The sequence below is a fragment of the Pristis pectinata genome, chromosome 3, assembly GCF_009764475.1.
Source record: "Pristis pectinata isolate sPriPec2 chromosome 3, sPriPec2.1.pri, whole genome shotgun sequence".
Classification (NCBI taxonomy): Eukaryota; Metazoa; Chordata; class Chondrichthyes; order Rhinopristiformes; family Pristidae; genus Pristis; species Pristis pectinata.
The window spans coordinates 23,580,763-23,604,569 of record NC_067407.1 but is presented as its reverse complement, the minus strand read 5'-3'; the positions used below and the strand labels follow the sequence as shown (position 1 = coordinate 23,604,569).

The window sequence follows — 23,807 nt, the reverse complement described above, 5'->3', positions numbered from 1 at the left end:
AGGAAACAGAACCCCTTAAATCCTTCTGAAACTTGGCATAAATCATATTGTAAAATACAACTTCAGGGCAAATTTGGCCAACTGGGTGTTTGAGTTATGGCACCATAAGTTGATGAATACCTTCACTCTTTGCAGCTTCAAACATGGACGACAGCTGCCCACATTAAAGTCTGAAAATCAAAAAAAAATGCAGGTGCTAGAAATCTGAAATAAAAACAAAAAAAAATGCCAGAAATGCTCAGCAGGTCAGACAGCATCTGTGGAAAGAAAAACAGCTAATATTTCAGATCAAAAACTCTTCTTTGGAACTGGAAGAGAGAAAAACATTTAAGACTAGATGGATCTTGTCTAGTGGCTCACAAGAATAAAGAATCTCTCTCCACTGACATTAATTTGCTAGGCATTCCACAGAACCCATTTAAGAGATGACTTTAGCAACTTACCACCACAGAAACCTTAACTTTGTCCTATTCAAAATATTCCCTCTCCCCCACTCTTTCTGCAAATTGTCACGAACCAGCAACAAAAGAAACACACTGAGCATGATTCAGTGTTAAAAACTATTTTATTAATCACTACTTATGATAATACATAAAATAAAAGTAAAAATGTTAGTATGTTAGAATTCAAAAATGTTAAACCTCGAACGTTAACCCCAAAACTAAACTCTTCGTGTGTGTGTGTGTGTGTGGCAAAGTCCAAAACTCCCAGTTCCGGAATGGTTCTTAAAGTTCAGTTCCGCAAGCCATAAGGTGAAACATGAGCAAGGGCTTCTTCAACAACCACCGTTGTCTGAAGATAAGACATAGACGTAGAGAAACAGAGAGTAAATACGAAATCCAAATGTTCCACGATGGAACCCCAGCGACACTTCAGTGTTTACTCGGTAGTGACTTCCTCACCCCGAAAAGCATCCGAATCGTGGTCATCCACACACACAAACACCTGTTTCCTTCTACAGGTCAGCAACAAAGTGAACTCCACCGGATTACTTCCAACTTCCATACATGGATTTCAGTGGCAGACACAGTTATTGTTTCTCATCCATCGATAGAGAAAACTAGCAGGCTGGTGTCTCTCTCCCTTCTCTCTCTCCCCTTCTTCTTCTAACTTCTTCAACAACGTTATTACGTCCTTTATCTTCTATTGACGTAAGCACGCCCCACACACACTCTCTATCTTAAAGGGACATTCACTGAGTCCATAACAAAATTAAAACTGTTGAGTACACAAGAGTAGGTTAAAAGTCTATGACTTGATGTTATTTGTTTCTCTTTCCACAGATGCTGCATGACCTTCTGAAGTGTTTCCAGAATTTTCTGTTTTTCCCCCCAGATTTCTAATATCTGCAAATTTTAATTTTGATAGTTTATACCACTCCAGACTTGCAGCAATGTGGTCGACGCTTGACTACTTTTAGAAATAATACAACTGGCTTGCTTGGTTATAACTGCTTTGTTTTAACAAAGGACAAAACAGATTGGTCCACTGGCATCAATTTTGGCAGCAAACTCAGGAGGTAACCGTGTTGTTCCCAGCCCAATCAACCTTCCAAAATCATCCCCTCAAAGATCTGGGGTCTGGTATTTAAACTGGGAGAGCTGTCCCACAGATAACTGCCCAACACAGTCATACTCACAGATTTGTACCTTACAGACAATATGCCAAGCTCTTCCACTGCATTTCCTGGATGCACCTGGTCTCACCAGTAGACTAAACTGAGGTGGCAGTACATGCAGAGGGCATAGGCTTGAGTTCTCCACATCAACTCCAAGGTTACTTGGCTCAAGGCCAAACACGGACTAGGAAACCACTTCTTGATTACCACATCATCCTACCTCAGCTGATGGATTAGCACTTCATTTTTTTTTGCATAGTAGGGGAATTAAGGGTTATGGGGAAAAGGCAGGTAGGTGGATCAGAGTCCATGGCCAGATCAGCCATGATCTTATTGAATGGCAGAGCTGGCTTGATGGGCCAGATGGCCGACTCCTGCTCCTATTTCTTATGTTCTCACATTGAAAAATCACATGGAAACAGCACTGAAAGTAGCAAGAGCATAGAATGCTCATCACCGAGAGTGACTTGCTAGCACCACTGATGACTGAACCTTGTAGGACACAGCTGACAGACCGAATCTACAGCAGGTAGTGAGAAAACCAACATGAGGGATAAGACCTACTTGACTTGGACTTCACCAATCTACCCATTGCAAATGCATTTGCCCACAACAGCACATGTAGAAGTGACCACTGCAGTCTGTGGTGATAACAAAGATTCAATCCAACAATGGATGCCAATCATGCTAAGTGGGAAAAAATCTGATACATTTCACGTTTATTCGGCCTCATCTTAAAATAGATATGCTGTAAGATGAGAAAAGTGGACGAGTATAAATGGCACCATGGACTGGATCTGCTGTATACCCTATGCAGTCCTATGTAAGCAAACTTGATAGGATAATATTAAGCATCTATGAGGCCCTATGGACCAAGATAGCATATATTTACACCAGCAAAGCAACCCAATTGTCCATCATATCCTTCACGCTATTGTCATAATCATAGCGGGGGTTCAATAAGTGCAGAAGAGCATGTCGGAAATGGGGCATGTATGTAAAATTGACACACTAACCCAGTGAACTTGCAACATGGCAATTTGTGTCACAAACAATAAAAGCAGAATTTAATAGAGAGAGTCAAAGTGATCCCACGGCGAATAGATCAGTTCAAAGCTCTGCAGCCCTGCCCCATCTAGTCTTGTATGGTGATTGACAATTAAAGGAGTTGGATTCAAGAACATGCTTGTCCTCTGTGAGAGTGCTAATGACAAAGCTGAAGCATTCACAACCATGTTAAGCTAGAAGTGCCAATGACCGATCCATCTTGGCTACTTCCAGAGATTCCACCACTGCAGTAGCCAGTCACAGAACATAACAGCACAGTACAGGCCCTTCGACCTACAATGTTGTGCTGACATTTTAACCTGCTCTAAGATCTATCTAACCCTTCCCTCCCACATAGCCACATGAATGATAGAGAAATGGAGGGCTACCTACGAGTCTCTTAAATGTCACCAGTGTATCCGGGCAAACACAATCCAGTTGATTACTGATGATTAAGAGTAGATTGGGTAGTAAAGTGTTGGAAGGAGTGTTGACCATATCATTGCGGCACTTACTCAGCAATGCCCAATGTGGATTTCCCCAGACCCCCTCACAGCCATGGTCCTAACATCTGATTTCCAGAGGTGAGGCAAGAGTGACTGCCTTTGACATTAAGGCAACATTTGACCAAATGTAACAATAAGCAGCCCTGAAGAAACTGAAGTCAATGGTCATCAAGAAAAACTGTTCAGAGTTATACCTCATGAAAAGCAAGATGGTCACAGTTGTTGGAGGTCAAACATCTCCAGTTCCAGGATACTGGAGTAATAATTCCTACGACAGTCCTATGTCCAACCATCTTTCCCACGGCTCATTGTCAACAAAAGCAGCAATGCATGTCTGCATGCAGCAAAACCTAGATAATATTCAGGAATGGCCCGCTAGATGTCAAATAATATTCATGCCATTAAAAAAGCCAATGACAATCTCTAACATGGGCGAGTCTACCCCTTAGCCTTGATATTCAACTGTATTTTGGGGTGGTGTGGAAGGCAGAGGTGTCACTATTGACTATAAACTCAACTGAAATAGCCAAGTGAATACTGTATTTACTAAAAGGGAAGGACAGAGACTGGATATCCCTTGTTAAATGACTTGCCTCCTAAAATCCTAATCTCCTTCCACCACTGACAAGGGTCAAATCGATAGCACAATGGAATACACTCCATTCACTTGAATGAGTGCAGTTCCAACAACACTCAAGCATCATGACACTATACAAGACAAAGCAGCCCACTGGACTGGCACCTCATCCACTAGCCTGGACCATTCTTACACCATGGCTGGATTGTGTACAACCTGCCAAATGTCCCATAGTCAGTCACCTTGGTATTCTGATAACATCATAACCTCCACTGTAGAGAACAGGGACAAAAACATGGGAATACCAACACCTGCAGGTTTCCTGCAAAGTCACACATCATCCAAAATGGGAAATATTGAGATTATTTCACTGGATACCCGATAGCATTGTGGGAAGGACGATAGTGGTTCACAAAGGCAGCTCACTACTTTTGAGCAATTAGATGGGCAATAAATGCAGGCCAAGTCAGCAACATACATCCCAAGCAAAAAAAAAATTAAACAGACCAACATTAATTGATTTTGGAAAGAAAAGTCTGTCACAAAGATCATAACTTGCTTCAAAGTCAGCAGGGTGTGCTTCCACTTCACTGTTAGCTGCAAAAATCTAGGTTAAACTGAATGTTGGAAGACCTAGTACCTACAGTTGTTTTTTGTAAGCAACGAAATTCTGTCAAATTGAAAGCACCCCAAATCCATAAGAATCAATTGTGTATATACAGTAATTTATTCACAAATTTAGACCATGCACCAAGCTTACATATTACAAAAACATCTGGATACCAAAATACCATACTGTATGTTCAATTACAAATAATGTAAACCATTAGAAAATTAAGGAATATAAATTAAGAATATAGATTTTAAGCCCTGCCCTGAATAAAATCTGAAACAGCCCTGAGATTTGGGAAAGCTACTAACAAACTATTAGCCTAACCTGAGATACGTCCAAACCACCTTGCGCTGCAACTTTTTCCTGATTCTCACTTAGAACTTCATTTTTGCTGGGCTTTAAAGACAACATCAGATGGGAGAGTGAGACAGTGTGCTCTACAGGAGTTACTATAAACAGAGGTTAAGACTACATTCAGTAGCAAGGCATTGTCCAGTTCTCTTGGAGGAATATTAATAGAATTCCTTTAGCGACATTCTATTTTTGAAACAAATTTAGTCAAATTATTCCACCAAGACAGACTTTTAAACAATACAAACAGATATTGTCTACATACATGTATCAAATGTGAAGCCAAAAGATACTGAGCACCAGATGTTAAGAACATGCAGTGTTATTTTGCGACCGAGGTCTTTTTACGAAAAGTCAAAAGTTGTACATTGCTGATACGTATATTTTACACTAAAGCTGCATCAATCTCTCAAAACGGCAGATTAAGTTAGCACTAGGTGACATTATGGTTAATATTAATACTTGAGATACTTTCAGTGAATAAATAGGCAGAATAAATTATGACTAATTAGGACAGTAGATTATATTCTTTGATTCAAAGGTTATTTCTAAAGTTATACATTAATAGACACCCTTTGGATTTTGCTCCAACAAAACTGAACATTCTCATCCCCAAAACCCTCTTTCTCATTGGAACTGGAGCCTGGCCCACGTTTTGGGCTGGTGGTCAAACAAAATATTGGATGGCCAGTAAAGCTGTTAATCAAGTTTGATACAGAATCCATATTTTTAAAGTGAACCCTATACAAACTTAACATACAGAACATTGTTCCCTTCCTGATTTATATAAACATCAGATTTGGCAGCAGGAAAAAGATGCAAAAAAAAACATTGAACCTATACTCTAGGTTCCTGGTACACTGAACGTGGGAGAATAATACATTAAAGATTCTCAGTTCAAATTACTTTGTTTCAGAATAGAAAGGATCAAAATGTTAGTTAACAAAAATAAAGAGGACATTCCCCTGGGAACAGCAGAAGCCTTCCAATCCATTATCCATTGGTTGGAATCGGCAAACAAAGACCCCCTGAGCACCATATTTCATTCAAACTCACCTGGTTCACTGGAAGAATTGTTATACTACTGTGTAACATCTATACAAAAAGGGCAACTTAAAAGTGTGTTGATTTATTAATAGGAGTTATATTCAATAGTCTGGAAAATCTGCCAGTCCTGCACCAAAGTCCTGAGGATGTCAGACTATCAGAGTTTTACTGTAGATAGTTTTCTGCATGTGCAAAATTGTTAATGTCACTTCAAAATATTCACTTTGCATTCTCAGAGGTTATTTCAAAACAGTGCCAAACTACTTACAATTTTCTCACACAGCAACCGAATATCAGACTGTTCCAAGGATTCATTGATTCTTTTCTCTTTAGAGATTGTGGAACATTCTGGTTCATTGGAAACTTCTTCAACACCAAGTTCTTTCACCCTTGAACAGATACGAATACAATTCAACACACAATCACACAGGCTTTTATGGTTCTGCTCGTTCCCGTTTCACCGTCAAGACCTCTCAGGATCTTGTAAGTTTCACTTAATTACCCCTGACAGGTACATTATGTTTATATCATCTTAATTTACAACTTAATTGTTAATGAAATATTACTTCAGGTACTTGTATTCTTAAGTATCAAGACTTATTTAACAAAAATTCTTTAGCTCGTGAACAAAACTAGAGTTCTTATATTGAGACTTATGGCAAATGCCTTTATGATTTATAAAGTTTTGGTTAACACAATCTTTTCCCGAAAAGTGACCCCTTTGTAAATTGAGGGAGACCTGTACTTTTGAATAATTGAGTTAATATAACACTTTCAAGAAACAATAACTCTCCCCAGTGCAAAATTTTAAGTATTTGAATGAAAGGAGCTAATATTGAATCAGTTGAATAGTGTCAGGCTCTCATTTTTCTTGCTCATAGAACAGTCTGGAAATTCAATTGTAAAGCTTGAACCATTACCTGTCTGCATATCTCAATGTGTTTAGAGTGTGCTCACAGGAATTTAAACCAGGTGAAATCATTGCAATCTAGAAAAGAAAGAAAATATTACCCGACAATAGGCTCTCCATGGATAAGAGGGCAACATTGGATACCTTTTCTCCCCCAACGCCCCCCCCACCCACCTTGCAGAAATGTAAATACATTTTTTGCAGTTTGTTTACACTTCCTCACATTCCACAGTACAAAGGCCAGTCATAAACGCTCCTGAAACAGTGTTGAATAAGAACACCTTTCACCTTCTTTTGAACAATCTGTCATACAAAACAAAAGATATGCCCAGAGACTAATGCATATGATCAGAGGAAAAAATAAAGTGCAAAACCTGTGGCACTTGGCAAAGTCTGCCCACCATTTGCTTTTGGCTTTAAAGCTTGGAATAAAGTCTAAGATGCTGTGTTATGCGTGTGCTTGAGCTATGGCTAGACATGTCCTTGGTTGATTATTGGCTATAGAGTTCAGTTCATGTGCACTGGGTATACTATTCACATTTCCCAAGGAAGGCAAAATTAAAAGTCAATTACTTCTCAGCATGTGCTGCTGGAAATCAAATTTGAATACTGACATTCTCCTGTGTCGTAAAAGTCAGCTATAAGTACATAATATGCAGAATAAATCATTTTATATGGATACTGAAGAGCTGATTTTACTTGTAGAACCATACCTAAATATAAAACAATTAAGTGGTATTATAAACCCACCCCTCAATGTTAACAATGATACTGCAGAAGCTTGATCTTGAAGCGCAAGATCATTAAATGAATTCTTTTAGGAAAAAATCTTAAGATATCACATGTGACTCAGGTGTTAAATTATGCAACTCTAAGAGCATTCAATTACTATCTTAAAACAATAAAAAACCAAAATCACAAACATTGCGAGAAGCAAATCTTTATCATGGGAAGAAGTCATACCATGCAGGTCCTCGAGTTTTCACCAATAAATGAATCTCTCAGCACCAAAGTCAGCTTGCTTGCTCGAAAAGGTGTGTAGATATTATTCTGGCCCAATGATCGAATGCACTCCTGGAAGAAAATAAACAATAACTGCAAAACATACATTTAAAAAAAAAATGATCAATTAAACTTTTAATTGCTTGTAAGGTACCATTTCAGTAAAGCAGTATAACAAATTGGCCAAATTTTAGTTAACCTTGTGCCGAGTTAGAAGTACTATTTCAGTAGAAAAATGCTACATCACAATATCATGGCAGAATGAAAAGTAGCACTCAGGGTACAACATAACCCATCACCTAAAGTTCTTCTGCCATCACTGATAGAATCCCATCTCCTGTCAAATTCGCCATAGTTGTTCTGCCAAAACTTGTATACAACACACTCAATTCTCCACTTCCATTCACTCATTGCTTATGAGGTAACTATATGTACTTTCTCCAATCTAGTATACTGCTTTGTTAAATCATAGTCAATCTTCTCCACATAGGAGACAAAAAATAAATTAGGTATCTACATCTCTAAACATTGGTCTAGATGTGGAACATTTAATTATGAACTTTGTTGCTTCTCCATAATTCTACCAATTACCTTTTTAAAGATGGAAGGCCCACCATTCGTTAAGTTTAATTGTCATCCTATATCTGACCTTCCAAGAAATATTGACATCTCTGAATATTAGTTGAAGCACCTTTGGATTACAATTCAAGTAACATACAAAATAATCAAACCATTTATAATATTCAAAAGAGACACTAATTATGCATAATTACGTCAGATTAAATTGGTTACTTCTAGAGTTTGAGAGCACATGCATTATGGGCTGCCTGACATGCCAAAGACACCCCTTTGCTGCAAGCTCTGGGCATTACTGAGAACACACTAAAGATCCCAATTTTCATGCAGTTTACCCGCTTGTTGTGATTATTGGACTAATGTTTACTTTTGAAGTATTATGAAATATTGTTTCCCTTCTGCATTTACTTTTGTAGGAAAATTACTTAAATTCTTCAAACTCTGTGCAGAGCTCACTATAATCTAGCAAAATCCTGACAGACTTCTTTTGCAAAATTGAACATAATCATCCTTCTCTGCACGTTATTGACCTAATGATGACAATGGAGACACCAAGTTTTTTGTTTAAAAGTTATGGTTAAATAACTGCAATTAAAAGCTGGGTCAGTAATCAGAAAGCACAAAGGCAAGGTCATTGGCAAAACAAGGAGGGGAGAGAGAGTAGCTGCAAGTTTTTAAATCTCTAATAAACTTCTTGAAAGGGCAGAAAAAGCAAATTCAATAGCAACTTGCAACTGGGAATCTGACATGTACTTCAGAGGCAAAACAATCCAGGATGATGGAACAGTTCGGCCAATAGGACAGTAATGTTTTCCCCCCATATGACCAACATTGATATGATAAGCCAAAGTCTCCTTGTCCTTCGAATTTTATTGTTCACTTTAATAGAATAAACATTTTATTGGGTCATTTTCTTCTCCTTTCTTCTTGATGGCATCAACTCTTTACTGGGATATAATCATTCTCAAATACCATTCTCTGATATTCATAGAACAAAAGTACAAGAAAAATAGAAGTTATGCAGTTTATATATATATCCAAATGATAAATACTACCTTCAAGGCAAGTAGACTTTTATTAATTTCTGCACCTTCCATTCGTGTTTGTCTGTCTGCACTGCTGGTATCAGCACCTCGCTCATTTCCAGCCAGATCAATGAGGGAAAACTGGCCATAAAGTTTATCATTCCTTCGCAGAATAATTTGGAAGACTGCATGAGATCTGGAAGAGTTATTATTTGCAGATGTTTGCCCTGAAGTCCTATAAATACAAAAGCAACCCATTATCTTTTAGAAGCAAACTTGTAGACATTAACTGGGTGCAACAATGCATTCAATTAGTTTTTGTAAGGGCTTTCAACATAGCATTTTTATAACATTATGCATGCGTGAATGGTCAACACTGAAGTGCTTCTGCTTCTCTTCAAATAATGGATGTGATGAGCCGTCAATACTTTCAGCTCACCTTCCTTGCCATGTGCAAGGCCCTAGAGAACTTTCTGCGGAAACTGCAGAGCCTCTTTAGCAAAGTCCTGTGTTTGGAAGTAAACCCTATCACAACAATGCGTAACATGTGCACATCCTAAATAGTGTTAAAAGAAAAAAAATGAACTGACAGCCAAAACTTGCAACCAAACCTTGTATGAAACATTAAAAAAAAAACAATTTTCTTCAATTGCTTGATTAAGTACTCATATTTACATAAATATAGTTGAAAATTGCAATTACATTATATGACCTGGCTCTTCCCAGCCTTCCTTCTCCATTGAAATGAATGGAGTTGCATTTTCCAAAGTCCAGGTCTAACAGGCAGATTCCTCAGCTTAATTATTGGCAAACTGCAGGAAATTTGTGCTCTGCCACTGGAGTCCAGCAAATGTAGTTAACAAAAGCCTCACACCACTTGCCAAAAGTTCAGGACGTCCAGGAAGTTTGCGGGAGTTCAAATTTCCTGACACTTATGAGAAAACAAAGGTGAAGGTATTGCTGGAAATTACTTGCAGAATTACTGGTTCTCTCTGGAAATCCTTGGCCAATAACAAAAGGGATGTCAGAATCTGCAGAGGTCAAATTTTGATCATGGGCTGTTTCCTGGGTTTTGATTTTACTAATTAAACTATGAAACTGTAAAACTCTATTCAGCTTGTCCAATGTGCCTTGAGGCAAACCAGTGAATGCAGTTTCACCAGTATGCCACAAGGTTTGGTGCTGGGATCTTAACATCTTACAAATTTTACATGGAAAGCAGCAATGGGTGTTAAAATTTGCTGATGACACAAATAAAGGTAGGAAAGCAAGTTGGGAAGACGACAGGAGGTGGCTACAGAAAGGATAAAGATAGGTTAAGTGAGTGGGTGAAGATCTGGTCTGAGGAGTATAATGTGGGAAAATGGCAAGAGAAATAAACAAAAAAAAACATTTATCTAAATGTATAGAGATTGCAGAGCTTTGATGTGCAAAAAGATCCAGTTGTCCTAGTGGGGGATTCACTGAAGGCTATCATGCAAATACTTCAAATAATTAGGAAAACCAACAGAATCTTGTACTGCTGTGGGAAATAAACAGAAAAGTAGGAGGTTACGTTTCAATTACAATAGGGCATTGGTGACATAGGAAGCAGTTCAGAGGTGTTGTTTACTTGACTAAATTTCTGGAATGGGGAGGTTATCTTGAGGCAGGACAGGATCAGTTTTGAAGAATGAGAAGTGATGATCAAAATATAACATCCCAAGAGGCTTTGACAAGGTGGATGGGAAGAAATTTTTTCCTCATAGGAGAATATAGTACTGGGGAGAAGGGGGTTGGTAGGGTGGCTCATTGTTTAAAAACAATTTTACAGGGTTGCCCATGTTAAATTTTCTTTCAGAGGAATGAGAGCCTGAAATTATTTCTCAAAAGGGCAGTGGAAGCAGAGTCCTTGAATATTTTTAAGGCAGAGATAAATAGATTCTTGAAAGGCAAGGGTGTGAAAGTTCACTGTGGGAGACAAGAATATGGATTTGAGATTACAATCAGATCAGCCATGATCTTATTAAATGACAAAACAGGCCCTAGGGACTCCTTGTCCTAATTCCCATGTGTGGGTGATCACCCCAAATGTATTTAAACAAGAGCACAGTTCCAAGTTTCCAAGTATTTGTTATATTGGTACAAATGAAATTTAGTTTGAAAGGATTTAGAGTGACCAGCTTACCCTTAAATCACCAGGAAGGAAGTGTTTACACACAGTTATCTAGTGATTCTTAAAAATAATGCCCACATAATTGGAAGGTAGATTATTAAGAGCCAGTGATAGTTCGATACACCCCTTTGCCACCAATTCCGATAGAATTGTATCATTACATTTGAGAAAACGCAATAGTTTGTTTACATTGGAAAAGAGAAGGTCAGTGGGGGGGGAGGGCGAACCTACAAAGGATAGATAATAAGAAACATTTCCCCATGGCGAGGTGTCCAAGACCAAGGGGTTTAAGATGAGGAGCAAGAGATTTTGCAGAAATCTGAGTTAGCAAATTTGTACTCACAGGGTGATTGCAATCTGGAATGCACTGCCTAAGAAGATAGGGGACACATTTACTCTCAACATTTAAGAATCTGGACGAGCATTTGAATCGCCAAGGCATAGTAGGTGATAGACCAAGTGCTGGTAAATGGAATTAGTATAAATAGCTACTTGTTGATCAGCATGGACATGGTGGGCTGAAGGGCCTATATTTGTGCTGTATAACTCTACCACGCTGACAAGTTTTTTTTTAGAAAACCACTGGATTTCTTCTTAGACAAAAAACAGGGTGAAAGATAGTTACCTGTAATTATTCCCCATATCAATATTCATGATCACATCATCTACACAGAAGACATCCTGCTCCAGCAGCCCTACTATCTGCACCTGTTGTTTATTGTCTTCCATTATACGCAACTTTGTTTTCTTGTTCAGGAGATCAAATACCTTTAAGAGAATTTTCAAAATCAGAATTAGATTAATCAATAGCCAACTAGGGAAGCAATATTTATTTGAAGTGTACAATATTAAATACATTTTCACTTGCTCTGCTTGCAATAGCTTCAATGAAAAAGAACACTAAACAAAAACATTAAAATCCAGATATTATCTCACACAAAATGAAGGCTTTATTGAGGCCAGGAACCTCTTTTTTTTTTAAAAAGACACCAAATTCATGATTATTTTCTGAATAAACCTCCTTAATTGAGCATATTTTGAAAATCCACTTGGAACACATCTACCACTTTTCTATTGATAAAGTGAGGATTTAGAATACCAGTCAGCCTGTACGGCCATTTGACCAACTGTAATTACTTAATCACTTCCTTTCTTCAGTTGTGATATTTTAAACAGTTACACACCAGCTCTGACAACTTGCAAATGTAAAGATTTAACAAGGAATTGTAGTTAGAGCCAATGCTTTCCTTCAACAATTTTTGACATGTACCATATGGATATAGCAACATTCACAAATAGTTCTGCTACTTTCTTCAAAACCAACTCTTCTAGCAGTTTTAACCTGCATCTTCACCTCCACCATCATTTAGTTAAAAGGTTAGGGATAATCAATTTAGGGATGTACTACGGCCAGAAAAAGCTGGAAAAATGAACTGATGAAAAGGCATATCAACTACAGAAAAAAAAGGTAATTCCCATTATAAAATTCACATCGAGTATTGACACAAGTCATCAGAAGCATTTTTTATTTTATTATATACTGCCTGGAAACAAAAACACAAGTTTAAAAAAAAACATAGGTTTGTTGCACCTTTACCTCCATATCACATTCTTCTCTGTTGAGCAGTCCCATCCTCAATTATTTCTCTTTCTAAATTGTCAGCCTTTTCCCATATTCCTTAAGAACCTCAGTTCTTTTTTTTTAAAAGAATCATTTACATTGGTACAGTTAGCATACAACTTCTATGTACTCTTTGATTTACAAAGTGTGAACTCACCTTACCACTATAGATTTCAAAAAAGCTTACAAATACTTTCAGATTAAGATCCTTGTATCGGGGCTGTTCAAGCAGCAAAAACACATCTTGAGCTGAAGAAGGAAAAGGAAACTTGATAATTTGCCTTTTTACACACAATTATATTTTACAACCAGATTTGTCTATTGCTTACTTGCAAGAGCATAGATTCCTTTGGAACAGTCTTGATTTTTCCCAGAGAAGTCACCTCCCATTGTCTATATAAAAAAAATGGAAATATTAAAACATTTATTGTGTTTTGTTTTGACTGAGTAACTGCTAAAATAGCTGTCAAATCAGGGCTCACTGTTACAAATAATTAAGACACCCTCTCGAAAGCAGACAATAAGTTACGCAGGTAATAACACATCCTTGTTTTCCCCCATCACCACCTTACCATCTGTTTGGACCCAATTCTATTGGAATTTATTACCTATTTAAGTGGTGCACAGCTTCATCTGTGGGAAGACCTCTGACTATTTAAAAAAAATTCTGATGGCCACTTATGAACATGAAAGCATAGAACTTCTTAAGCAGTCCTTGTTTTTCTTGTTTTCTGGCATTTGACCATTCCAGCAATGGAGCCATAACTTTAAGTTTTGCTCCGATGTCTGGGCATTGAAATTGCACCAAGTTTGATCTGGCATAGATTTAACAACTTCATTCATTACAATGGACAAAAATGGATTCATGGCAAAGGAATCAAGTATGTAATAACTTAGTACAGTCAACAATTAATCATTTGCTAGAATTTGAAAGATTTAATTTTAAAATGTATTTTTTTTTAAAATTGTGTTTGAATGGTTGTTTTGCAAATATCAGAGACATTCATAAACATTTCCAAGTTTTTTTGACAATTTTGATAGATGAGATAGAGAGAAACTGGCTTTGGTGACTTGCTCTACTTAAGCATTGAGGCAGGCCAGACAGAAACATCCACAGGTCAGACAGGGCCCAGATGGTGCTCCTCTCTCCAGAACCTCCAGCAATATTATTACTTGGCACAACTGTGCTCCTTAGCTCCATTCCCATTAATTGCCTTGTGGAAGTGCACCTCCTGCTCTGCTGCTGGACTCGCATTTCCAGAGTAATTCTTCATTTGAATAGGATTGCCATACTGGATGGAAAATCTAAGGCAAATGGTTTGTCTTTTTCTTCATTTGAAAATACAAGTTTCAAATAACTGCTTTCAAATCTCCAATTATTACGAGATGTAAAAGGCCACCAGGGTGATCAGGGCATTTGTTTTTGGGTGGGTGGATGCCTTGGTATCTGCTGCTTGAGGTTTAGTTATTTTTGTGGACTATGAAGTGGGATGGCAGTGACAAAATAGTGGTGGGCCAGATCTAGTACAACTCAGTCCAGAAGCTGCACACCTGGTGTTTTCAGACTTATGCTCCAATTCCCAGTCTAAATTATTTTCTTTAAAAAGTTTAGCACTTCAGACCATTTTCTAACATCATTCCAAATGCAGGTCACAAGTGACTCTGCAGTTAAAAAAAGACAACATTCCAAGGTGGATTTAACTTTACCCTCTCTCCCCCCCCAAAAGGGCAAACCAAACAGTTGCACAAAAGACTCCCATCTCTAATCGCTAACTGGTGGCATTTCTAACTGAAGTGTGGCAGCATCGAGGCACAAACTTGCTTATTCCACATTCCAGCAACTCCATATAAATCTACAGTTAAACTAATAGATCAAAAAGATAAACAATTGAGAGGAATCCATGTCAGAGTAGATGAATTGTGCACATCTTACATGAGTTTTGCCACTTCCAGTCTGCCCATAGGCAAAGCAGGTAGCCATTCCTCTCTCAAAGATGGTTTGTACTAAAGGCTTTGCTGTGAACCTGCAATTTAAAAAAAACTCAAAATGCTGCAACATCTTTTTATTAGCATACATAATTTTGTTCAAATTCAAGGGATTATTTGCTAAACAGGAAGAAAAAGATGAAGATCTTATTGCAGAACTAAACCATTTGGAAACCAAAGCCTAGCTACTCACCCCAAATCCAACAGGACCTGACATGTCAGGTGTGTATTCTGCGCCATGCATTAGGATTCAGGCCCAGATAGTTCAGTACTTTATATAAATTAATGCATTATTACATTTTAGCAAATGGTTTCCTTTTCAGCTTTTGCATGTGCAAATGCCTCCCAAAATAACTTCAGCCTTCCTCAGAAAACCCCCCACAAAGAAAGTGATAGTTGGTGAAATCAGGACTGAAAAAAAATTCACAAGTGCTCATGCTTAGGTTATCTGTGTTTGGGTTACAGCTTCATATCCAAGCAGACCACTATGGCTAGATCGTTGCAAGTACAACTCAGACATTTTCCTAAAGCAAGCAATGTTGAAATAAACATTTCCAAATCTGAAAAGTAGGCCAAGAGCCAAATAAACTGTAGCATCCCAAAATGTTGCAGTACAGAGCAAGCATTAAGCTCAACTAATCTGCGCCACCACTTATGCCCCAAGTAACCTCAATACATTTCATTACAGCCTATCCATATCAACTTCCTATTGAATTCTTTTCTATACATTCCCACTTCCTTTTAAATGTATGCATTCTGATCTTCACCATTCTGTGGAACAGCAAGCTCCACATTCACAACATGTAAATTTTTTTGAATTTATCCCAATATTATGCTCATAGCCAAGTTTTAGACTTTCCTGCCATTGTCGATTTTATTTCTGTATTTACTTGAAAAATAATTTGAAGAGTTTTATCAGGGAGCTCAGTTTTCTCTTATATAAATATCCAAGCCCTAATTTTTCCTCCTAGTTACATCTTTTATGTCAAAAAGCTTTATTTTTTCCCCAGATCTATTTGCTTCGAGCAATAAAACTTCAGCTGTACTATATTTTAAATGCAGTCTGATCAAGGTAGCATACAAACTTGTTTTTTTTTGTTCAAGAATTTACCCCTACTTCATTCTTCAAACAGGTTTAAGTCTTTGTAAAGCTATGTCACTTTAGTTAATAATTTGTGCACATAGATTCCCCTGAGCCTCTTGCCTCATACTCCACATACTACATTTCAGGCTGCCTTTTACTTCCTAGTGAAATGCAAAACCTCAATTTCCCTACTTATTTCTCTGTTAGCAATCCTCACTTCATTATTAAAATTTATAAAGTTCTACAATAGCATTCATTCAGAATGAATGTAGAGGTTCTTTCTTTGATTAAATCTTAAATTTTGGTTTATCAGGTCTCTTTTAATAATATTCAGTATAGCAAAAGAACAAGGTAAATAAAATTTTATAAAATGGATACCAGACCTTAAAGTCTCAAAACGATCATGCATTTGAGATAAGCGTCTGGACTAATTGCTTAGTTTACGCCAAATTCAATTTTTAGCACCTCGTGCTATAAAGTCAAAGCAGCAATTCTTTTAAAAAAAAAACTTTAACGGAATTGTCTAAAACACACATTGTTAGAATACTTTAATTCAAATCAATCACATTTTAATTTGAAAAATTATGCAGAATTACAATGGTGAAAGGGAAAATTTGGCAATATATCCACAAAACCAAGGCTCAAATCACATTTAAAATATTGTATGACTAAATATGATACCAAATTTAAAGAAATGATAATTAAAAAGGGAGCAGGTGAGAGGTAACAAGATAAAAGACCTTCATGGTTTAAGACTCACCTCTACTAAGGTGAATTCAGTACCATGCTCATTTTACACACTCCCCCATCAGCAAAAATATCTTTAATCACTTAAAGGAAGAGTGACATTAATACTCTTCAAGGCGAGTAACTTCACAACTAAATTTAGAGTACCTATATACTTCTTCATTGGTAACCGAATCATCAAAGGCATAGTCAAATCTGAAGGGCTGGTTATCCAAGTATTTGGTGAGATCAACTTTCATCTTTGGTTCATGCACAAGGACAACATTTTTACTTGAAACTGTAATAACATCGATCTCTTTTTTCATTTTTTCTGTGGAAGTAAAAAAAATACAATTAAGGTCAAACATTAAAAAGATAACTTAAGGAATCATAGCCACTGTCACACCTACTCTCAAGGTTAGCTAAATTCTGCAAGATTAAAAGTTATTCCTTTTTATTCAAATGTATGCACAACCTACTACGACGAAACTTTTCAGAAACCTCTTCTCAACAATACAAATATCTTAAGTACTTTTGCTTTTTAAAAAACCAACACTTATCTTTTGAATGTAACCGAATGGAATTTGTTCTTGTGAAAAACACCCAAGTCTCATGATTCAAATGGAATAGTACACCTAATGAATCACTTGTACCAGAGTCATTTCCCAGAAACATGGTAAGTGAACAGTAACTCAGATCCATTTGACAACAAATAAATAGCACTTATCTATTGTTTACTAGAGTTTAAAAAACATAATTACATTAGAACATAGAACATTACAGCACAGTACAGGGTCTTCAGCCCACAATGTTGTGCCAACATTTTTATCCTGCTCTAAGATCTATCTAACCCATCCCACATAGCCCTCCATTTTTCTATCATTCATGTGCCGAAGAGTCTCTTAAATGTCCCTAATTATCTACCTCCACCACCTCTGCCAGCAGTGTGTCCCACACACCCACCACTGTGTAAAAAAAAACTTACCTCTGACATCCCCCCCTTGTATCTTCCTCCAATCACCTTAAAATTATGCCCCCTCGTGTTAGCCATTTTCGCCCTGGGAGAAAGTCTCTTACTGTCCACGCGATCTATGTCCCCTATCATCCTGTACACCTCTATCAAGTCACCTCTCATCTTCCTTCTCTCCAAAGAAGAGAGCCCTAGTTCACTCAACCTATCCTCAGAAGACATGCTCTCCAATCCAGGTAGCATCCTGGTAAATCTCCTCTGCACCTCTCTAAAGCTTCCACATCCTTCCTATAATGAGGTGACCAGAGATCCATAGAGCTGCAACATTACCTTGCAGCTCTTGAACTTAATACCCTGACTAATGGAAGGCCAACACACCATACGCCTTAACCACCCTATCAACATACATGGTAACCTTGAGGGATCTATGGACGTGGACCCCAAGATCCCTCTATTCCTTCACACTACTAAGAGTCCTGCCATTAACCTTGTATTCTGACTTCAAATTTGATCTTCCAAAGTATATCACTTCACACTTTTCCAGGTTGAACTCCATCTGCCACTTCTCAGCCCAGGTCTGGATCCTTTCAATGTCCTGTTGTAATCTACAGCAACCTTCTACATCATCCACACCACCGACAATCTTTGTATCATCAGCAAATTTATTAACCCACCCTTCCACATCCTCATCCAAGTCATTTATAAAAAAAATGACAGAGCAGGGGTCCCAGAACAGATTTCTACGGAACACCACTGGTCACTGACCTCCAGACAGAATACACTCCATCTACCACCACCCTCTGTCTTCTATGAACGAACCAATTTTGAATCCACACAGCCAAGTTTCCCTGGATCCCATGCCTGACTTTCTGAATGAGCCTTATCAAAAGCCTTACTAAAACCCACGTACACCACATCCACTGCTCTACCTTCAATGCACTATGTCACATCAAAGAATTCAATCATGCTCGTGAGGCACAACCTGCCCCTCACAAAGCCATGCTGACTGTCCCTAATCAGCCTATGCTTCTCTAAATGCCCATAAATCCTGTTTCCAGGAATCTTCTCTTGTAATTTGCCCACCACTGAAGACTCACTGGCTTGTAATTCCCAGGGTTGTCCGTACTTCCTTTCTTGAAAGAAAGGAACAATATTTGCCACCCTCCAATCATTTGGCACTACTCCTGTGGCCAGTGAGGATGCAAAGATCGTCGCTAAAGGAACAGCAATCTCTTCCCTCGCTTCCTGTAACAACCTTGGATATATCCCATCCAGCCCTGGTGACTTATCTATCCTAATATCTTTCAATAGTTCCAGCACATCCTCTTTCCTCATGTCAACATGCCCTAGCGTATCAGCCTGTTGTCCACCATCCTCACAAACGTCAAGGCCTCTCTCACTGGTGAATACTGAAGCAAAGTATTCATTAAGGACCTCCCCTTCCTGTTCCGACTCTAGGCACGATTCCTCTTTTATCCCTGATCGGTCATACCCTCACTCTAGTCATCCTCCTATTCTTCACTGTAGAACGCCTTGGGGTTTTCCTTGATCCTACTCGCCAAGGACTTCTCATGCCCCTTTCTAGCTTTAAGTCCATTCTTAAGCTCCCTCCTGGCTACCTTGTAACTCTCCAGAGCCCTATCTGATCCTTGCTTTCTAAACCTTAGATAAGCTTCTTTCTTCCTCTTGACAAGACATTCTACATCTCATCAACCGCCGTTCCTTCACTCTACCATCCTTACCCTGCTTCAATGGGGCAAACCTATCCAGAGCTCCATGCAAGTACTCCCTAAACAACCTCCACATTTCCGTTGTGCACTTCCAAGAATATCCGTTCCCAATTTACACTAAGTTCTTGCCTAATAGCATTATAATTCCCCCTCCCCCAACTAAATACTTTCCCATATCATCGGCTCCTATCCCTCTCTAAGGCCTTGGTAAAGGTCAAGAAGTTATGATCACTGTCTCCCAAATGCTCTTCCACTGAGAGATATCAGGCTCGTTGCTTAGTACAGGTCCAGTATGGACTCTCCTCTAGTTGGCCTGTCCACAAACTGTCAGGAATCCTTCCTGGACATACCTAACAAACTCTGCCCCATCTATCCCCTTCACAATAAGGAGGTGCCAATTAATATTAGGGAAGTTGAAATCACCCATGACAACAACCCTGTTATTTTGGCACCTCTCCAAAATCTGCCTCTCAATCTGCTCCTCATTGTCTCTGCTGCTATTTGGAATCTGTAGAATACTCCCAATAGGGTGGTCACTCCCTTGCTGTTTGACTTCTACCCACACTGACTCAGTAGATGATCCCTCCAGGATGTCCTCTCTTTCTACAGCTGTGATACTGTCCCTGATCAGCAAAGCCAGTCCCCCACCTCTTTTACCTGTGTACCTGTCCCTTTTGAAACATCTAAACCCTAGAATATCCAGCAGCCAATCTAAGTTAGCAACATTAGATTAGAAACAAGGTCATGATTGACCAAGCTGATATTAATTCTTCTTAGTAAAATTGTAGGCAAGGGATAGAATAAAAAAAATATATAAGTCCTGGCTTAAGGTCTTGCATACTAGTTTCATGACACGGGAGTTCATGCTTATGGACTTGATTCCAATACAGTTGAATAAACAAGTTTCTCCTGAATTCCTTACTGAATTTACTAGTAACCATCTTAAATTTGCAACTCCTTCATTAGGACACTGCAAAAAGTGAAAAGCCTTTTTGAAGCAAAATGCATTTAAAAAGGAAGCTGATTAAGCACAGATGGAAGAAAGGAAGAAGCTTCCATGCCTCAACATCACTTTGATTCTAATAGATGAGAATAAAGGCCTGATCTACTCGGCGATAGTTAGTTCAGTCTAGAAATCAACCTAAGAAATTTTAGTTGTACTGTCCCAAGGCAAGGGGACCAGAACTGCACACTGTCAATCAGTACTCAAAGTTCCAAACACTTCTGGCAAGACTTCTTTGCCCTTGTACTCAACTGCCTTCCTATAAAAGCCAATATGGCTTTTGTTTCCCAAATTACCTGCTGTACTTGCACAATACCTTTCAGATTCAGGTAAAGGTCACCCAAATTTCTGAATTTCAACTACTGTAATAGTTCTCCATTTTCTATTCTTCCTACCAAAATAAATAATCACATTCATCCACATTATACTCCATCTTTGCACATGCACTTATTTAGGCTAAATCCATTTGTGTCTTTCTCACAACATACTGGAACTTAAATCTCAATAATATTAGTGCAAGATTAGCATTGTGCAAGTTCTGAGAGCAAGTGGATGCAACACACCACAGGGTCATTTTTGGTTTCTGTAGCAGTCTGGAAATTGTCATCAGACCCACAAAGGATGGAAATTCCTTCTCACACCATGCAACAGAAAGCCAAGTACGGACAATAAATTATAAGCACTTCAAAGCCTATAGAGGCACCACAGTCACTCAAAAAGGTGCAAAAATGTCTTATTCATAATTAAACAAACCTTTTTTGCTGAGTGGTCGTTTCCGGACACAGACACATATTTTGTGCAACTCAACCTGAAAAGAATTGAAAAGGCAAAAATGAAAATAACAGTTAAAACCTTGTATACTACGCTGTTTTCATTACTTAGGTTAACTATAATATTCAATTTCTGAAATGAGACCAAAATCACATATCCCAAGGAGTTAACTGTCAGCATCACTATATATTTTAAATATTAAAAAAGCTTAAAACCATTGCTGTTCATCTTTAAACAAGTCAGCTCAATAGTAACAACCAGGTATCTTTAGTCTTTCACTGCACTGATCAAGATGCACTTCAGCTATTCCAAAGCTGCATACAACAATTTGCTGGAAGAAGGCAAGTCTACAGTTCTGGTGACCAGACCTTTGAGATCAGCTTTCCTAGAGGTTAGGGACAAGCACCATTGCTTCAACAATGGCCATTAGATCTAAATCAATGAACATGATACAAGATTATTACTCACAGGATCTGAAGAAGAAAGATGATGATAACTGTCTAGTGTTGCTCTAAATTCTGTAATCATTTTCATGAATTCCCAGTTTGGATTGCTGGTGTCATATTCCTGTAATAATTAAAAACACTAGATACTTAGCTGCTAAAAGTGTTTAAACAAAATCTGTCTCATAACCAACCTAGACTGGTGTGTCCATTTTTAAAAATAGCTTGTGCAATTCACACAAGAAAGTATAATTTCAGGTGGTGAAGTGAAAGAGAAAGAATGTCTTTTGTTTTAAGAAGAGGGAAAACTGAACCAATGCCAAGACAGAATCCTAGAAAAAAATTCTATTTTTCCAAGCAAAGTATCAAACTTTGAAGTTAGTTTTACATTCCAAATAAGTGGCATTTATTCAATTTGCTCCATGCCTGGATATATGAATAGGTTCCTACCTGTGCACGCTTTTCTCTTATTTCTTGAAGCTGAGTTCGCCTATCTTCCCGCTGTTTCTTAAGCTTTTCAGTTTCCCTTACACAAGTGGATTTTCTTCCTGCAAAGCATTTCATTAATCTGTTCACTGCTAGGATTTTACCAGTAACATGAACCAGCAAAAGTTAACAGAAGCGCAAATTTTTAAATCAAAAAAAAAATCACCAATTACACACAGAACACAAAAAAAAATGGCATTTACTTATGGTCACACAGAACATGTAAACCTGGCACATTGAGTAATGTATAAGGGTACACAAATAGTCAAATGGAACTCCAATCAGGCGGTAGAAGTTACATACACAGAGCTTTCCCCCTGCCTTCATCACCATCCTGTTCACATGTGATTTATCCCACTTACTTGAGTTTGGACAGATTGTCCTGCATGATCAAACAGACTCCACTTAAAATTTCAGAGTACCCTTCTGGATATTGTATTGGATTTGCTCTAGTTCAAGAGTGATGGACATGCAAACGTAAACAAAAATGTCAGTCAAACCAAAACATTATGGAGTAGATTTTGCTCACACTGCCAGTGGCCTATTGAAAACATGGATTAACCCCAGTACAATTCTTCCAGCTGGTCAGATCCTTTATGGTAAAGCATCCAGACCTAGCTCTGTTGATTGAAAAAGAAAAAAAAAATTGGCAGCTGGATTTCCACTTTAACGTGGATGTTGCTGACAGGTACATGGGATGATATTGGTGAATGCTAATAAATTCTGGACACAAGCCATAAAACTGAAGTGTACCATCAAGTAATCCTGCTCCACAGAGCCATCATCTTTGGGACAACTTGGCCAGCTGAACCAAGCAATACTGCTTTGCTGTAATGAAAATATTAGGAACTCTGGTCAAGGCCTATTCATTACATATCATTCAGGCTGTGACAAATCCAGGACTCTGGTTACAATCTGAAAGGCCATAAAACATGCCAGGCACCTTCACTTTGAGAACAATATATCAATACAACTCAATTAAATGAGTGCTATAGTACAAGTGTGCATTTAAAATCAAAACAGACCTTGGTGACAGGTCTTTTACCTGTAGAAATGTTCCTGCAGTTTACAGGATCTACTTCAGCTGATCTCGAATTAGGCACTATTTGTACCTCCAATGCAGCTTGTGTTCGTGAACGAGTGGGACGTGGTACTTGGAAAACGCAGAAAAAGATACCATATTTTAACAAATAAGTGACTATTCACATTTACTCAAAAATTAACATGCAATATACAAATGATTTGCCATAAAGTTACCAATCAATCCAAGTTATAACCAGATTACAGAACTGTGGAACTTTCTAGTACAATGACCAATAACAATAAGCATGACTGAGCCAAGATTCCAACCCAGTTGTGATTTTTAAATTATGGCAATTCTTTAAATTACAATAATGTGGTTTAAATAAGGGGAAAAGAGCTAAAAAAAAAACTTTGTCAGCATCTGCAACAAGTATCAACCAATTTCTTTAGTTTTTAATGACAATTTTGTTTTTATACTCAATGTAGCACCAGAGCCCCTGGAGACCACATCACCATTCTCATCACCTAGTAATCCCA

General features: G+C 38.1%; 1 protein-coding gene across 2 annotated transcripts in view; it reads right to left on the bottom strand.

The window, feature by feature from the left end:
* kif2c (kinesin family member 2C) overlaps positions 1 to 23,807 on the bottom strand; it is a 51,829-nt gene that overhangs the window by 10,996 nt on the left and 17,026 nt on the right. For both annotated transcript variants that reach the window (XM_052011767.1, XM_052011768.1), the window contains 13 exons: positions 23,293 to 23,400; positions 22,212 to 22,309; positions 21,787 to 21,885; positions 21,301 to 21,355; positions 17,013 to 17,175; positions 14,982 to 15,072; positions 13,378 to 13,441; positions 13,206 to 13,297; positions 12,053 to 12,195; positions 9,303 to 9,507; positions 7,633 to 7,743; positions 6,680 to 6,747; positions 6,028 to 6,148 (listed from right to left, as the gene is read on the bottom strand). In XM_052011767.1, the coding sequence (XP_051867727.1) occupies positions 6,028 to 6,148; positions 6,680 to 6,747; positions 7,633 to 7,743; positions 9,303 to 9,507; positions 12,053 to 12,195; positions 13,206 to 13,297; positions 13,378 to 13,441; positions 14,982 to 15,072; positions 17,013 to 17,175; positions 21,301 to 21,355; positions 21,787 to 21,885; positions 22,212 to 22,309; positions 23,293 to 23,400 (1,418 nt within the window). The remainder of the gene's footprint in view (positions 1 to 6,027; positions 6,149 to 6,679; positions 6,748 to 7,632; positions 7,744 to 9,302; positions 9,508 to 12,052; positions 12,196 to 13,205; positions 13,298 to 13,377; positions 13,442 to 14,981; positions 15,073 to 17,012; positions 17,176 to 21,300; positions 21,356 to 21,786; positions 21,886 to 22,211; positions 22,310 to 23,292; positions 23,401 to 23,807) is intronic.